Source organism: Myripristis murdjan, chromosome 6 (assembly GCF_902150065.1).
Source record: "Myripristis murdjan chromosome 6, fMyrMur1.1, whole genome shotgun sequence".
Taxonomy (NCBI): Eukaryota; Metazoa; Chordata; class Actinopteri; order Holocentriformes; family Holocentridae; genus Myripristis; species Myripristis murdjan.
The window spans coordinates 30,037,521-30,053,619 of NC_043985.1; the positions used below are offsets into that span (position 1 = coordinate 30,037,521).

At 43.5% G+C, this 16,099-nt stretch overlaps 2 protein-coding genes across 3 annotated transcripts in view; one reads left to right on the top strand and one right to left on the bottom strand.

Moving 5' to 3' along the window:
* Positions 1-4,727, top strand: part of elmo3 (engulfment and cell motility 3) — a 30,046-nt gene extending 25,319 nt beyond the window's left edge. For both annotated transcript variants that reach the window (XM_030053564.1, XM_030053565.1), the window contains 6 exons: positions 143-306; positions 1,787-1,899; positions 2,005-2,109; positions 2,259-2,338; positions 2,931-3,011; positions 3,103-4,727. In XM_030053564.1, coding sequence (XP_029909424.1) covers positions 143-306; positions 1,787-1,899; positions 2,005-2,109; positions 2,259-2,338; positions 2,931-3,011; positions 3,103-3,315 — 756 coding nt within the window. In that variant the 3' untranslated portion in view covers positions 3,316-4,727. The remainder of the gene's footprint in view (positions 1-142; positions 307-1,786; positions 1,900-2,004; positions 2,110-2,258; positions 2,339-2,930; positions 3,012-3,102) is intronic.
* A 67-nt stretch (positions 4,728-4,794) lies between these two features.
* On the bottom strand, positions 4,795-15,783 carry fbxl9 (F-box and leucine rich repeat protein). The gene is made up of 11 exons (XM_030053566.1): positions 15,690-15,783; positions 13,163-13,264; positions 12,814-12,948; positions 11,511-11,690; positions 10,510-10,815; positions 9,839-10,055; positions 9,299-9,456; positions 8,978-9,196; positions 8,621-8,833; positions 7,588-7,805; positions 4,795-6,842 (listed from the first exon to the last, which is right to left on the bottom strand). Exons 1-11 carry the CDS (start codon positions 15,744-15,746, stop codon positions 6,674-6,676), a joined length of 1,974 nt encoding a protein of 657 aa, XP_029909426.1. The 5' UTR covers positions 15,747-15,783; the 3' UTR covers positions 4,795-6,673.
* Between the last annotated feature and the right edge of the window lie 316 nt (positions 15,784-16,099).

The window sequence follows — 16,099 nt, forward strand, 5'->3', positions numbered from 1 at the left end:
AGCTTATCTCTTTTCCTCCCTCCGGTAGAGCTGCTGGAAAAGAGAAAGCATGCTCACTTGGCCGTCCCTCGCTAAATAAAAAAATGTTTTAATGTTAGAAACCAAAGAGCTGTGCTGAAAGCGAACCTCCCTCCCTCCCCAGGTGATGCAGGTGGTGCGGGAGCAGATCACCCGGACGCTGTCCACCAAGCCCACCTCCCTGGAGCTCTTCAAGAACAAGGTGAACGCCCTCAACTACAGCGAGATCCTCAAGCTGCGGCAGACGGAGCGGCTGCACCAGGAGGAGACGCTCGCCCCGCCCGTGCTGTGAGTAGCAGGAAGCGCCGGGACGGGACTTGAACCCCTGCCGCGCTCATTCACACTGTCCACCTCCCGGCTGCCAGAACGGGATCCTTTACCGATGCTGCGTTTTCACAAGACAAATCATAAAGCCTCAAGTGTTGAGTCTTAACCCTGTAAAGCCATTTGTATCTTATATGATACACATTTTCAATTCCGTTTTTCGTTTTCAGTTTAATCAATACTTGACCAAAATACTGTTGTATACCTTTGAACACTTCCCCTGTTCACCCTGGACCGTACCATTGGCACTTCAAGTACATATCATATATCATACACCAGAAAGGTCGTGTAATAACATATTTTTTGAAAAAAAAAAAAATGTATATATATTTTGTTATAGGACTAAATAAAGGGTTCAATTTCAAAAAATTTGAATTTTCTGCCAATTCTTTCATAGTTCAGGCTTTATAGGGTTAATTTTCTTGGGAGTAAATTGCCCATTATAACTCAAAATATAAGATTATTTTGCTCCATTGTTTATGTCTTATTGGACGTTTGAAACTGCATAACCTGCCTTTAAAAAAAAACAAAGCAAAACAAAGCAAATTTTACCTCCTGTCAGCAGCAAAGGTCTCAACACACTTGATATTAAAAGGCAACAGAATAAACATCAGTCAAAGCCAAATATTCATTCTTAAAAGACAGAAAATGCAACTCATATGTCACTCATATCTATATAAACTTAATACTTTTTTAAAAATATTTTCTGGCTGCTGGTCAGACTAAAGAAGCAATAGATTGTTAATTGGCAAATAAAAATACAGATTAACTGCCAATGAAAATATCAATTAGTTGCAGCTGTACTGGTAATTTGGATTCAGCACAAGATGCTTTGTGTAATTTTCTCATTTCTGGCGTCGCAGTTGGAGGGCTGTGTTTGCAGCCGGCAGAGTTTCCACCCTCATGCTGCCAGCTGACAGTAACAATGCTGCTGTCCTCCGCTGTTTGTCACTAAACATCAGGAGCGCGGTGCCTCCGTCCACGTGGGGTCCGGTCCTGACCGAGGCACCGTCCGCTGGTCCCTGTTCAGTTTCCCACCAAAATCAAATGAAAGACACAGCCGAAAACTGACAGTTCTTTGTAGGAGACAGTTTTTGTGCTTGTGGTCGTATCAGAGGATGCTGGCCTGCATTCGTTCATGTGGTGATGTGTCATGTGCTCTGTTCAGCTTTTATGTCATGTGTTTTTGTTTTATTGTTTGTTGTTTTACTACTGTGTGTTTTAGAGCGAGTTTCCATTCCTGTCAGCAAACCAGTGTCGCCCTACAGGATGATAATGTTTATGGGTTTACGAGAGAGGAGCAGCATGAAAAAGACGTCGCAAAGCACTCTGTTAGAAATCCTTAGAACTGCTGCAAACATCTGCAATGCACAAAAAAGTTTCAGTGACTAACTAATCGTGTGTGTGTGTGTGTGTGTGTGTGTGTGTGTGTGTTTCCCTCCAGTGAGCTCAAAGAGCGTCTGAAGCCGGAGCTGCTCGAGCTGATCCGCCAGCAGAGACTCAACAGGCTCTGTCAGGGAACTCTCTTCAGGAAGATCAGCAGCCGGCGCAGACAGGGTGAGACACACACACACACACACACACACACACACACAGAGGAGAAGGACGACAGACTGTGACTCGTCCCACTAACCCTGGCCTCTGATTGGTTGTTGTTGCCAGATAAGCTGTGGTACTGTCGGTTGTCGCCCAATCACAAAGTGCTGCACTACGGCGACGTGGAGGAAGACACGGACAATCCACCAATAGAAACGCTGCAAGAGAAGAGTGAGTGGTCGGGCTGAGTGTGTGTGTGTGTGTGTGTGTGTGTGTGTGTGTGTGTGTGTGTGTTTGCGCATGTGTGAGGACTGATGGCAGACAGACTAGCACAGATCTTTGTCAGTCGTTCTCACTCGGCTCTCTCCCTCCTCCCTCAGTTCCTGTAGCAGATATCAAAGCCCTGCTGACGGGGAAAGACTGTCCCCACATGAAGGAGAACAAAGGCAAACAGACGAAGGTCGGCGCCCATTTTGTGCCTGTATCGGAATGATGTTTTCCTCCCGCTGCTAAATTGAACCTGAGACCCGTGAGGCCAGGGGCCGGCTTTGACTTTGGTTTTCTTGAGTTTTAATTAAACCTCTGGAAAAAAAACACTTTATTTCTTTTTCAAAGTAGTTTTAAAAAATCCAAAGTCTTAGCTAAAAAATAGTAATTAATAATAAATAAAAATTTCATAACAAAAAATTTATTTAAAAATGTGTATTACCATACAAGAGTAAGAATGACAATCTATTTGTGTACAAATTAAAAATTAAAATGTAAAAAATTGAAAAAAGTACATAAATATGTATCAAGATGAAGAAATATGTAGATATAGAAAAAGTATCTAGAAAGTAAAATCTAAAAAAATATAGACTGATAGATAATGTATATGTGAAAATTACTACAAGATCCTGTGTTTTGACAAATAAGTCAAATATTTCAAAATCACTACCTCAGCCTGTAAGAACAGGAGCTAAAGTAGTGCTTTTAAAATGTTTTTCAGAGGAAATAAAGAGGATTTTGTTGACCCTGTGTGTGTGTGTGTGTGTGTGTGTGTGTCGCTGCAGGAGGTGTTGGACCTGGCATTCAGCATCACGTACGATGTGGAGGAGTACAGTCTGAACTTCATCGCCTCGTCCAGGACTGACGTGAGTCCCGACCTGAATAATATTCATTTGTTTTTCTCTGATTCTTCATGGCTGACTGTCTGGCGTGGTGGTTTGTTATTGACTCTCTCAGTTCTGCCTGTGGACGGACGGCCTGAGCGTGCTGCTGGGACGGGACATGAGCAGCGAGTCGATGCGCAGCGAGCTGGAGATCCTGCTCTCCATGGAGATCAAGCTCCGCCTCCTGGACCTGGAGAACGTCCCCATCCCGGACAGCGCCCCGCCCGTCCCGAAGCCGCCCAGCAACTACAACTTCTGCTACGACTTCAGCCAGGCCGAGCAGTAGTCCCCGTGCGTGTGTGTGTGTGTGTGTGTGTAAGTGTGTGTACGTTTGAATTAAGAGGTGTGTGTGTGTGTGTTTGAGATCTGTGCGTCCATGCACTTACTCCTATTAGTCCCTCTCTCTGTTGAACTACAACAATCACTCTGGTTGGAGGAGCCGCTCCCAGAAACCTGACAGTGCTCACGCCGCCGCTCCTCCTGCGAGACCAGACACTGACAACGCAAAACTGCAACACTTGATCTCATGCAGCCCAGCAGACCTGCTCCCGTAACGGTACTTTAAGACTGTTTTATAATCATTTTTCTAAATATATATGAGAGTATATGCAATATTCCTGTGTGTGTGTGTTGACGTTGCCGGGAGGCAGAGACGCAGAGGACAGATCAGCTGCTCCCGATGATGACGCCGGCAGCTGATCTCGAGGCGTTCAGCTGCTTCTGTCTGCTCTGACAAATTCTGCTCTGCTCCAGTCTTTTTTGTTTGTTTGTTTGTTTGTTTGATGTTGTTGTTTTTTTTAAATCAATCACAGTTTTGAGTCTGTCTCTGAGCACTGAACACAACAGTTTCCTGATTCAGTTTGGTACAAGTTAGCTTTAAATAGTCCTCTAAGGTAAGGTGTGGTATGTTAGTCCTCATTTCCAGCGTACTAAGGAGAAATATAAATAAATATATATATATATTTAATGTTCAGCATAAACTGCAGCCTGTATGTAGTTTCCTTGGTACGGATCTCAGCGGCTCAACAGTGATTTGCTTGGATGTGATTTTCACTCTGCTAGGAAATGTGATCAGGTTTGTTCATGAGGTACCTGAGTGTTCAGCCTCTGGACGGCGTGGCTGAAGCACGTCTGCATTTTGTACCAGCCTGAGTCTGTGTGTGTGTGTGTGTTTTTTTTGTTTTTTTTTTCACTGTAAAACAGTAAGACCAGTGACAGGCGACTGTAACTGTGTCACAGCAGGAGAATGAACTTGTACAAGTTTTATATCCTAACAACAATCATCCCTGTAAACTGGTCTCAGTGATGCTCACACCTCTGTGTGCACAGACTTGGATCATAATCCTGAATAAATTCTGTGGTGGAGTCATTTTATTTTTGGAATACAGATTAATCTGGTGTAGAAAGTGGTACACAGTGTTGATACAGATACTGAGAGGATTTTATTCAACAAACTGATCGATGTCTCCAGCAGATTGTGTGTGTGTGTGTGTGTGTGTGTGTGTGTGTGTGAATATTTACTGGGCGTCTCCACCGGGCGACCATTCGCCTTTTCTGCCAGCAGGATGGTTCACGTCCACGTGCACGTGTCGTTTTCCTGATTCAACACACACACCACTCTAACGCTCACCTTCAGTCCCACGCTTTGCAACCAAGATGGACGACCTGACCTGAATAAAGAGTTTGATTTATACTGAACCTGTGTGTGTGTGTGTGTGTGTGTGTGTGTGTGTGTGTGTGTGTGTTCATAGTCTGAAGCAGGAGGGTAAGAAACCAGACTTTGGTTTATTAATAAAATTAACACCATTTATATTAGCTACTTTTAGGATATAATACATGTATATTCATTTACAGTCTAAAGTTCCCCTCCCCGTCACAGCGTATCATACAATTATACAGAAGTATAAAATTATCAAATAAATTTACTGAACTCAGCGAGAGGGAATGTGTGTTAGCAGGCTCCAGAGCTTGGCCATGGCTCCAAAAAAAAAAAAAACTATTAGAGGGGAAAAAAAGGAAAAACTTTGTAGAGTACACTTATTAGCCAGTTGTTTATTAGCGAGAGTCATTTATAAGTTGTGTATTATTATTGTCATAATTAATTACTTTCATTTCATTTCATTTAGCATGATTTATTCTATGCACTTTAAAGTATTGGCAGTTTTTTTCTCAATAATCAGTAATTAATGAGTAATAATGACTTATTCACAGTTAATTGAATATAATTAACATCTGTACCTCTGTGTTTTGTTAGACAGGAATACAGACTTACAGAGTAAGTTTTCTTGTGTATTTAGCTCCTTACTTGTCACACGCTGAACAGATTAAGTTTTAATTCAGCTGTAACTGCTTGGTTACTAACATTAGTAACCATTAATTATGGTTATTATTGAGATAAAACTTATACTTTATACTTTGTAGAATAAAGCATGCAAACTGAGGTCTAACGACTAATACAGCAGTAATAAATTACTAATACTCACACTGATAAACTAATTAATGGCTACTAAGTGTACCCTAAAATAAAATATTACTAAAAACCAAACAAACAGTATTTACTGTAATGTCAAGCCAGTGATAACCTCAAACATCCCAAGATTAATATTAGTAATGACAGTTTTTTTTTTCCAGGTATTTTTGAACATTACTTCTATTCAATAATAATGGAAAGTACTTTTTCTTGGTGCTGACTATATTAAATCATTTAATCCCTGATATTACGTGCTGTTTTTTCACCAATCCCTAAAACAAACCAAACGGCGGAATGGCGTTAGTGCAGCATGAGTCCAGGCACCGTCCCGACGTGCTCCACAGTCAAAGGCCAAAGTCAGATTCTACTGCCAGAAAACGGAAATAAAACATTTTCATAGGGTGTCGGTCCGTCCCAATACTACACTGAATGACACTGTCACATGATTCTTTGTGGTGGTGGAAACGCTGTCTTCAGACGATGCTGCAGACTCTCCCATGAGCTGCATGTTCAGTCAGGATCCATGACTGACCGGCCTGTGCAGTTAAAAACTCTTTAAAACACGTCTCCTGCAGGACGACGCTCCCAGTTCGAAATCTTCAACGTGGACGTGGCTCATCACTCAGTGTGGCGTCACGTCACCTCGTCCAGGTAAAGACCAATAACCCCTGTATCTGAGCTGTGAGCAGACGCTTTCATTTTACGTATACTACACCTTTACTTAAGTGTTATCTTGGTTTTGGCAGCTAAATGTATGTAGACACAGTACTTTGGCATGATCAAATAAATAGTATCATGAAATACACCAGACATCCCTTCCACAGGTAAAATGTGTGCTCTCAGTGGTGATGCACCACAGGTTTCCAAAAAAAAAAAAAAACCTCTTCCCACACATACAGATGGTTCTGCCACATCAGGATTACACATCTGTCTGTTCGTTCCTCCACACAGAGGAGAGAAGACACAGGAAGCAGTACAGATGTTGTGTAGTTGCAGGGTGGCCGTGTCTAACAGTGCAGAGACTCTGATTTCAGCAGCGGGGCCGACTGGTCTTGTGCAAATTGCTGAAATGTGCAAAAACTCAAGTAGCAGGTTTTGGTCAACTGTTTCAAAAAAATAAAAAAAGAAGAAGAAGAAGAAGAAGGTCCGACAAATATAGAGAACATTCGGTCAGTCAGAGTGTAAGCGTGAGGTCGGCCCCACCTACAAACCGGCAGTGAACGTTTTCCAGGAAGGGCAGCTGTGATTGGAGGAGGTCGACGGTTGTTATGGAGATTTCTTTGCACATGGAGATGTCGAGCGTCCTCAGCCTCTTGCAGTGCTGCACCAGCAGGGACAGAGACCTGCAGGGTGACAGCCAGGTTAGTACTCTTTGCGAAAATGACTACATAACAAAAAATAGGTCTGAAAAACATTTTAGATAACTGAAATATATATAATAAAACAGAAACAACAAATGATAACTAAGTGAACCTTTGTGTGTTTACAAAACTAACTAAGATAAACAAATTATGGAGAAGATGTCTTCAGTTTTCATCTTTGTCAATTTATTTCATTCAGAAGTCTGTTGTTTTGGTTGAGTAGGAAAGTTATCTTCCAATTTGTGAGCGGTGGTTGATTTACACAGCAGAAAACGCTGAAACTACTAAAAAACTACAACTAAGCACTACAACTAATCATAAAAACTAAACTAAACTGGGACACCAACTTTAACTATACTGACCTCTGCTTACAGGTCAAAAGTCAAACAATTTATCTTTATGTCAAGTCTTATGTGATTTTTTTAGATCTGATTCTAAACATCTGATTTTATCCCAGTGAATCACACTGCAGATGTGAAGACTGTTACTCATCTCTTGTGGCTTTACTAAGCAAATTAGCCTTGTTTTGCTCCTCTCAATCTCTTTTCACTGGATCTACAGTTTTTACACCACATGTGCTGTTTGGATCACAACATGATTTCTAAAACTAATGGAATGTGTGCAAACTAAGATGTTTGTTTCCTGGCGTGATCAGGTGATAAGAGCTCTGAGGTGACGAGCGTTAGCCGCGGCTCAGCACAGCTGGCCAGATGTGCTGGACGCCCACCTGTCAGTGATGTTATCGCAGCAGGACAGGTAGAGGTGCTGCAGCCTGTGGAGGTGCGGGGCGGCCTGCGCCACCCCGCGGTCGCTGATCTGAGGGCAGTGGCTGAGCGCCAGGCTGGTGAGGCTGCGGCAGTGCCAGGCCACCGACGCCAGGCTGGCATCGCTGATCTCCGGCAGCATGGAGAGAGAGAGACGGTGGAGGTCTGGGTAACGCAGCACCTGGAGAGAGAGAGAGAGAGAAAAATATGAAACTGCCACCTTGCAAAAGATGAAAGATATCATTTAATAAAACTTTTTCACTGTAGGACTAGGGCTGGGTGATATGGACAAAATCAGATATCACAATATATCTGACCAAATACCAAATCTTGATATTGATATTGGTGACGATATTGGAAGGACGACTACTGATGCTTCCACAAAATGTATAGGTTTTAAATTTCTACATTTTTTATAAACAATCAGAAATAATGTGGCCACGATGATGAGGCAGGTACAGCTCTGAGACAGCGCGGCTCTGAAACAGGATAAACAAAGTGTTTGTGTGAAAAGCGCTGAGTGCCACCTTGACTGGAAATTAGTGGTAAAGGGATTTGGGTTGGAGGTGCACTGCCCTCGTTTATTTCCACGCCACGGCCAAATTTGAAACAAGACACGTTGATAAGCAAAATGTGAACAACTGTTAAATTGGGTTGACATATGCTTAAGCAGGCAAACGGAGTGTGGTAACAGCCTGAGGCCTGCGTCTGGGACACCGTGCTCGTGTGTAACGCTGGCCCATTAAACACACACCAGAAAAATTCCTGTAAGTAACTTTATTTGGATAGTCCCATGATGTTACTCAAATAGATACCAGCTTACATAACTAGATGTTAAACAAACCTCACCCTATTTCAAAAATGAACCCTATTCAAGGCGGTGAATATTTATAGACTGATATTTTCACACTTATGAGTTTCACTTGAAACCCAGCGGGCGTGTTCGTGACACATTATCATCATGTGATGGGAAGATCAATATCATCACTGTCCCACCTGTATGATACTGCTGTCGGTGAGTTTGGAGCAGGCGGACAGGTCGAGCTCCCGCAGTCGGCTGAGAGCGAGCAGTGACGCCCCCTCCTGCTGCCGGAACAGGCCCAGGTCTTCCTCCGTCACAAGCTTGGGACGCTCCTGGAAGGTCATGTTGGGGGGCTGGAAGAAGCCCATGTTGCCGAAGGTCCGGGTGAACCTGGGACCCTTGTCTTCCTGCAGAGATGAAAAAAGGGGATTGCTAGATCATGACAAGAGAGCTTGAAATGGCAGACAGGACACAAGCTTCATATTTATAGGCTGGGCTGGGTGGAATTTTTATCAGTCCGTCTTCTTTCCCTCTACGGCTCTGTCACTCACCAGCTCCTGTTCAGGCTCGCACTCTTTGGTCAGCTCCACCATCCCCAGCAGCCCCCAGTCTGTGATCTCTTTGCACCAGCCCAGCCGCAGGACTACCAGCCGCTGCAGATAGGTGGCGATAGCGCGCACAGACAGGTCGGTCAGGTAGACGCACGAGGTCAGGTCCAGCTCACGGAGAGAAGACCCGAGCAGCTGGGCAAGAGAGAACACCGCCAAGTCCTGGGGCGGGAGGGGAGAGAGAGAGCAGAGAGACATGAGACGGGCTCTTGATGCTGAGATCCAAACTCACACCTCAGTTATGTTATCACAGGTTAGACTGACCCTTATGTAGGTGCAGCTCTTGAAGCTGAGCGTCTCCAGATGAGCTTTGTTGGTGTCGGGTCCCGTCAGGCCTTTCACCATCTCGGCCCCGCTGACATGCAGACACTCTGACAGATCCAGAGTCCTCAGCGACGTCACAGACAGCAGGTCAGCCAGGCCTGAGCCAGACAGCAAACTGTTACTTTCAAATATGATCCAGAAGACAGGAATTCATCATGTAACTTTAGAGTGTGATGGTGAACCAGTCACTTTATTTATTTCAGGACGAGGGTACTCGCTAAAACACTTTTGCATCCAGAGCGAAATCCCATAGGAAAGGCTTTTGTCAATCATGTTAAGCTTGGTGTAATGTTAGAAAAACCCCAAGTGTGAAAAATGCAGCATCTAAATGAAGCTCAACACTGGTAGTACAAGTACAAAACTTCCTTCTTAAATGTACAATGTACTTTTTGTTCTAAAATTATCCTTCAAATCTGCCTTATCCTGCATCAGGCCTTGATGGGTTAAATCTCCATACTGCTGTGAAACAAGAAAATGCACCTTTTTCAGTGACTCTCCAGTCGCGGGACAAGGAAAGGTGTTTAAGTCCCTTCAGGCCCTGTCCTACAGCCACTACAGCCCTGCTGGTCAGCTCGGTACAGGCACTGATGTCCAGCCTCTGCAGGCCCGGCTGGTGCTTCACCAGAACCTCCACTGAGTAGTCAGTCAGCTCCTTGCAGCCCTGCAGACACAGTTCCTCCAGAGCTAAACCTGGGACCTGGGACAGAGGAAAAGAGGGGGGATGAAAACTTCCAAGAATCTGTTTTCTCTTCGTAGAAGCAATAGAATAGCTTCTTAAGCACAAACAATGATCATCTTCAAGATGGTTAAAGTGAATGCTAAAAAAAACCCTTTGATTCCAAATCATATGATGCATGTTAACCGCAGTAAATGCAGCCTGTTGCTCCCATGCAGATCAGAACATAAGATACTGAGGTGTACTGTACCTATTTTAGAAAGTCAATCCTGCTTTTTTCTGAGGGCTCAAACAAAAAAAGAAGCAGATTTTCCTGCTGCTTTGCAACACAAGCGTATCGAAGAACATTTTGAAGAGATTTCAAAAGCATTTTCAGGGTGTTAGAACTACGATTTTCACTTATTTGACCTTTATTTCAACAGGCAAGTTAATTAAGAGCAAAATCTTACTTAGAGAGATCAGGAGGCGGATCTACCTGTGCCACAGTGCGTAGCGACTCGGGGGTGATGGAGGTTCTGCTGAGGTCCAGAGCCACCAGGGTGGATTTCTGATCCGTTAACAGCCTCCTCAGATTCCTCAGCGACAGCAAGGCCGATGAGTCCTGCACGGCTCCCACCGGGCAGCCGCGGTACGGGTCGAACTCGAAGGCGATGTGGCAGCCGGCCAGCGAGAGGCGATGGAGGTGTGGGGTGCAGCTGGTCAGCCGGTTGAAGGTGAGGTCAGACAGGTAGCGCAGGTCCGACAGGTCCAGCTCCTCCAGACCGGACAGAGCCGACCTCACCTGGAAGAAGACAACGCTGCGTTAGGCAAGAGGGTGGACTCAAACTGGACCACTGCCGAAATAAATAGAGATGTATGGATAAGAAAATCTACGTGTGGTTGAAGATTATTTGTACAGACGTGACTGGATTTGACCAGTCATCCAAATGTATCCAAGTAGGTGGATCTGCCAGCAAAAGAAAAATGGACAGGATGTACCCTGGATGTGTTCTTGAATATTACATAAGTATGGTATGGTAGCTTGATAAGTTATTTGTCACCACCACTGCCACCACAGCAGACTTTTATTTTGAATTACAGAGCAAGTATTTCACATTTTGATTAATGTGGTGTTGATCTGATCATGTTAAAAGGAAGGCCAATAGAAAAAGGAACTGCATAGCTTTTTGTTTCAATGTTTAAAAAAAATTATTGGATTATTCAAACATTGTCAAGGGTTTATTGGTTGAAATTTTTATTCACGCCTAAAGGTGCAGCATGAAGTCACCATTAAAGGTCCACTGCTTGAAAGTAAAAGCAATGAGATTTCATTTATGGGGACTTCTAATAATGAATATGAAGGTGCAGAGGGACAGACTGTGAGGATGGCTGTCAGGGCGGTCAGCTAAAGCCATGCTGAACCAATGACAACATGGCTGATTTTAGTTCACTGTGCCAGTATCTGTGCTGCGCTGCGGGCCTGCAGACACACTGTACCTGCTGCCTGTGCTCGTCCCGGGACAGAAAGGCTCCGGACATGAAGAGGCTGTCGAGCCCCCTGAGGTCCAGTCTGCGGAGGGAGGTGAGGCGGGGCAGCAGCGCCAGCAGAGTGGCCTCTGTTATACTGCTGCCAGGCAGGGCCAGGCTCTCCAGCTTAGGGCCCAGACACACACCCACCTGAGGAGATCCGGACGGCACAGGAAATTACAGAAAACAGAGGAGAGACGGGAGGGAGAAGGAATGAGGACGAGGGAAAAAAAAAGAAACAGCAAATATGGAAACAATGGGCAGAAAGAGTGGGCGATGTAGCAATGATTTAACGTTGCCAAAAAATTCCCATGAGCTATAACAAGATAAGGAATGGGTGTGTGTGTGTATATCAGATATAGTATCTCCTCATTTCCTCAATTAATCCAACACCAACAAAGGAACAACAAATTCAATGTAAACATTGCTACATTCAACTTTAACAGAATCTCCCTTGGCAACCAGGGATGTTTTACAATAAAAAAATCTGGTAGTACAGGCAAATTTTTTCCAGGAAATGAATGACTTGCATATTCACCAAAAGAAAAAAAAAAGCCTCAGGGCTTTGTCTCGTTAAAAATTAACACCGTCAGTGTCAAAAAGGTGAACTGCAACACCACAACTCCAGTGAACCTTGGACCCTGCCGTGTCCTAATGACCACACCACAATACGTGTCAGTGTGACCATAACAACAGTCACACCATATCAAAATCAGGAACTAAAACCACGTGATCATGTTTAATGTTTAAACCAAACGTTTTTCTTAACCCTCATTCATTTCCATAATTTGTCAATGAATGAAAACCTTGTACCTCTGAAAGAAAATGCTTTCAGCAACTCAGTTTTTTTTTTTTAGCTTAATGACATTATAATGGCAGTTTATCCAGTGACCTAGTTACATCTTTGTCCATACAACAACAGGAACATGTGCTCTGCAACAAACCTAATTGTCTTAGTTCAAAGACAAAACATATTTCAACCCTGAAATTCAATGATATTTCCCTATTACCAGAACACAGACTTCACACAGTCTTCTAATCCAGTTTGACTTGTTTGACCCTGCAGAGTGACACATGACGGGTCCTTGAGGACAGTTTAATTTTACTATAAGACAATGACAAAGTCTTATGACTGTCTGTTCCCAAAATGATTTTACTCTCCTCTCTCCAACTTTAGGAACCCTATAATAAAACAAATAATAATGATAACCCTAGTAAGAATTAGAAGTGGGTTCAGGTATGACCATGACAGCAGTGTGTGAGTGCACTGCACCTCCAGCAGCAGGGCTCTGGACATGCTGAAGCCGTCCAGCTGGCTGATGATCAGGCTGCAGCGCGGCTTTCGAGCCAGACCCCTGATCAGCTCCAGGGACGAGGCCGAGGCCGGGAACCGGAACGTGACGTTCTTCTGCAACCAACAGACACACAGGCAAGATTAACTTTACTTCCACGTCAGTGTTTTAATGTTTTTAAAGACAAACACACACATGCAGCCCTCTCTCTACTTAAACCTCATTAAATTGTTGAATGATCCCCCCTTATCACATAATTTTGTAGTAACTGATGACTTGCACAGGACTCAAGCCTTTATCGTACAAATGCACATGTACGGAGCAGGTTACCTGGAAGCGCAGGTCCTGGCTGGCATCGTACCAACTGCGGCAAACAAGCGAGGCTTCCTTCCTGTCTGAAGCGTGGAGGAAACTCAGAATGTACACGATGATCTGTAGCAAGGGGTGGAAACACACTATTAGATTATATCAGATTCAATTACATATTTAGGAGAATCCAGCGGAGGGGTGCATTCAAACTAATCACATTGTTCATCAGTCCATGGTTACTGTTCCCATGCTGCATTAACAAAACCAAAATACATGAATCAATGACACATTGTTCTTTGACCACTCAAATCATCCTGATTAATTTAACTTCACTTCACACATGCTGCCAACAATTTTGTAAAAAGGCAAACATAAAAAGCATAAAGCAGACGACATGTGGCACTAAGGATGTTTAAGCCCCCGACACTGTCTTAAAGACGATCTGCAGCGCAATGAGTCACTTACTAATTCTTCCCCTGAAACATGGAAAATGAGAGTTAAATGTTCTGGGGTTATTTTTTCCCTTTGAGCTACATGTCTGGCAAACAGTCATAGCTTTCTTTTAGACCGGCACCTTAGGGTACACAGTGAGCAAGTTCTATTACAGTTCTATTAACATCTTTAAACATGACATAACTGTGCAAATACAAACCCAGTGCTGTTGTCAGGCTAAAGTCATTGCTTTTTGTCCACTGGTTCAGGTTTTGTTGCAATGAATGTTGGCTGATGTGGGCAACAAATTTAACAAATTTACCAGCATCTGTGGTAGCAAGCAAGCAGCTGGTCGGCTTATCAAGCTGACGGAAAAACTGAACTTAAATGTACAGTGGGTCACAGTAGGTCTGCATGTCCTGTCATTACGGGTGTATTACTTCAATAAACCCATGGTTCAGTTTCTTATTGAGGTTTTTGGATCATGATTTCCGTTTCAGTTTGATTAGTTTTGCACATGACAGGAGAAAAAAGCACAACCACCTCCAAACTTTTTTCACTTTTTTTTTTTTTAACAACAATGAAATCAACAAATATTTTTTCAAAGGCAACAGTTGACTCGATGATTTTATGTTGATTATTGAGACCTAGGTAGACACACCTGTGTTGAGTGGCTGTTTAAATAAATGAACTTTGACTGATAAACCGTTAGCACATGAAGGGGGCGTTGGTCGCCTGGAGGGTGACAGAAAATGAGTCAAATGCACGCACCAGCTAACTTAATCCTCCAATTATCTTTGGGGGGGTCAAGTGAATTAAATTCAATGTTTAACATGCCTGAATGCATGATTAATATTGATTTCTTTGTTTTGGCTTCACATTTCATGACTTTAACTAATTTAATGGCAACAAATGGGTAAATATAAAATTAACATGATGGCATGTTTTCAATGTCCTGAACACATTTGGTACCCAACCATGTTTCATTGAGGTCTATCTGATGCCAGGCTTTTTTTAATCTGTATAACATAAGAAATATCGACATATTACACACATTTGTTTTAATTGTTTTGGACACTGACGAACTTTAACATGGCAGAATCAGTGATCGTTAATGTGACATTTGGAAGGAGAAAAAACGTGATTCCCACAAGAACTTCGATGAGTAAGAGGGGATTATGTTTTATTTAAAGGGCTGTTTAGTCAACGAGAAAAATAAAGTACCTGATATAGATACTTCATTCTCTGGAGGTTTAAATTACTGGGGTCACAGTAACCCCTATTGATAAAAGATGTTGGTAAATGTGAAGGTAACAGGAGGGTTAAGGAAATGGGGAAATTAAGCTGTGCAACAATATTTTCCTCCCATTTAAAAACTATCATCCAGGTGTCCCATGAAGAAATAACCTGAGGTGCCCCCAGGTGAATACAAACTCAATGTCCGCTTGATCAGCTCCACCTGTCCAGTCTAATGCAGTTCAATGCAACAGCTCTGCCATGAATTCTACCTTTTAACACAGTTTATGATATTCGTTTTTTTTGTTGGCATCGTGCAGAATGTGTACATTTAATTCTATGTTTATTACTGAGGTTGTAGTTTGCAGAGGTCTCGTACTGGACTACATTATATTGAGAAGTGTTTCTCATTTTTTGTCCTCCCCATCTACATACAAGAGGGGGGGGCAGAATAGTGGAAACACCTCTCAATAAAATGCAGTCCAGTCCAACAGCAGCACTAACTATGAGCTCAATGCCAAACATACAAGTGAATGAGCACCTCTATTACTGTGACAAAGAGAAAATCTGAGCATTTTAGGCAGCAGGAAAGGAAACTTCATGGCACAACAGTTGGACTGGCTTCTATTAGACTGTACAGGTGGAGCTGATAAAGTGGCCACTGAGTGTGTCTACCTGTAAATAGGGAGCAGGTGTTTGCGGGGATGGAAAATGGTGCTCGCTGAGCTATGGAAGGTTATAAACTTTCAGTAAAGATAGAAAAGTCACAGCGGTCAGGTCTTTTAGTTTGTATTATCTGGTGTTAGTGCTGACTTTGCAGGACACACGGCAGCCAATCCCTGCTAAGCTACAGCATGTTAGCAGACGGACTGTCACTCACCTCCAGCGGCAGGTCGGGCGTTTCCATGGCAGCGTCCTCGCCATCGCTGTCACCCATATCAGCTTGTTGTCGCTTATAAACCTGGACACCAGACTTTCACCAACATCACCACAGGAACAGTTCACTGACCCGCTGACTGGCTAGCGACCCGACAAGTAACAGCGCTAACGTTAGCCTCGGCTAAAGTCCAAGGCGCCGTTTCATTCTCAGTCGCCAAGCGGTTCGTTTTAAGCTAACCTGTGCTAGCCGAGCCGTTAGCACAACCATTCAATAACACGGAGCGCGGAGCACGATCTCACCCGCTGTCATCACACTCCGGTAATATATCACACTTCACTGTATCAGCTGACCTGGGAAAACACACACACACACACACACTCACACACACGCACACACGCACACACGGCGTC

Coding starts and splice junctions, on each gene's coding strand:
- fbxl9 (XM_030053566.1), bottom strand. CDS start 15,746: ATGGGTGACAGCGATGGCGAGGACGCTGCCATGGAAACGCCCGACCTG. Junction 11,691..12,813: donor CCAGAGCCCTGCTGCTGGAG/GTGCAGTGCACT, acceptor GGATCTCCTCAG/GTGGGTGTGTGTCTGGGCCC. Junction 10,816..11,510: donor GGGACGAGCACAGGCAGCAG/GTACAGTGTGTC, acceptor GTCTTCTTCCAG/GTGAGGTCGGCTCTGTCCGG.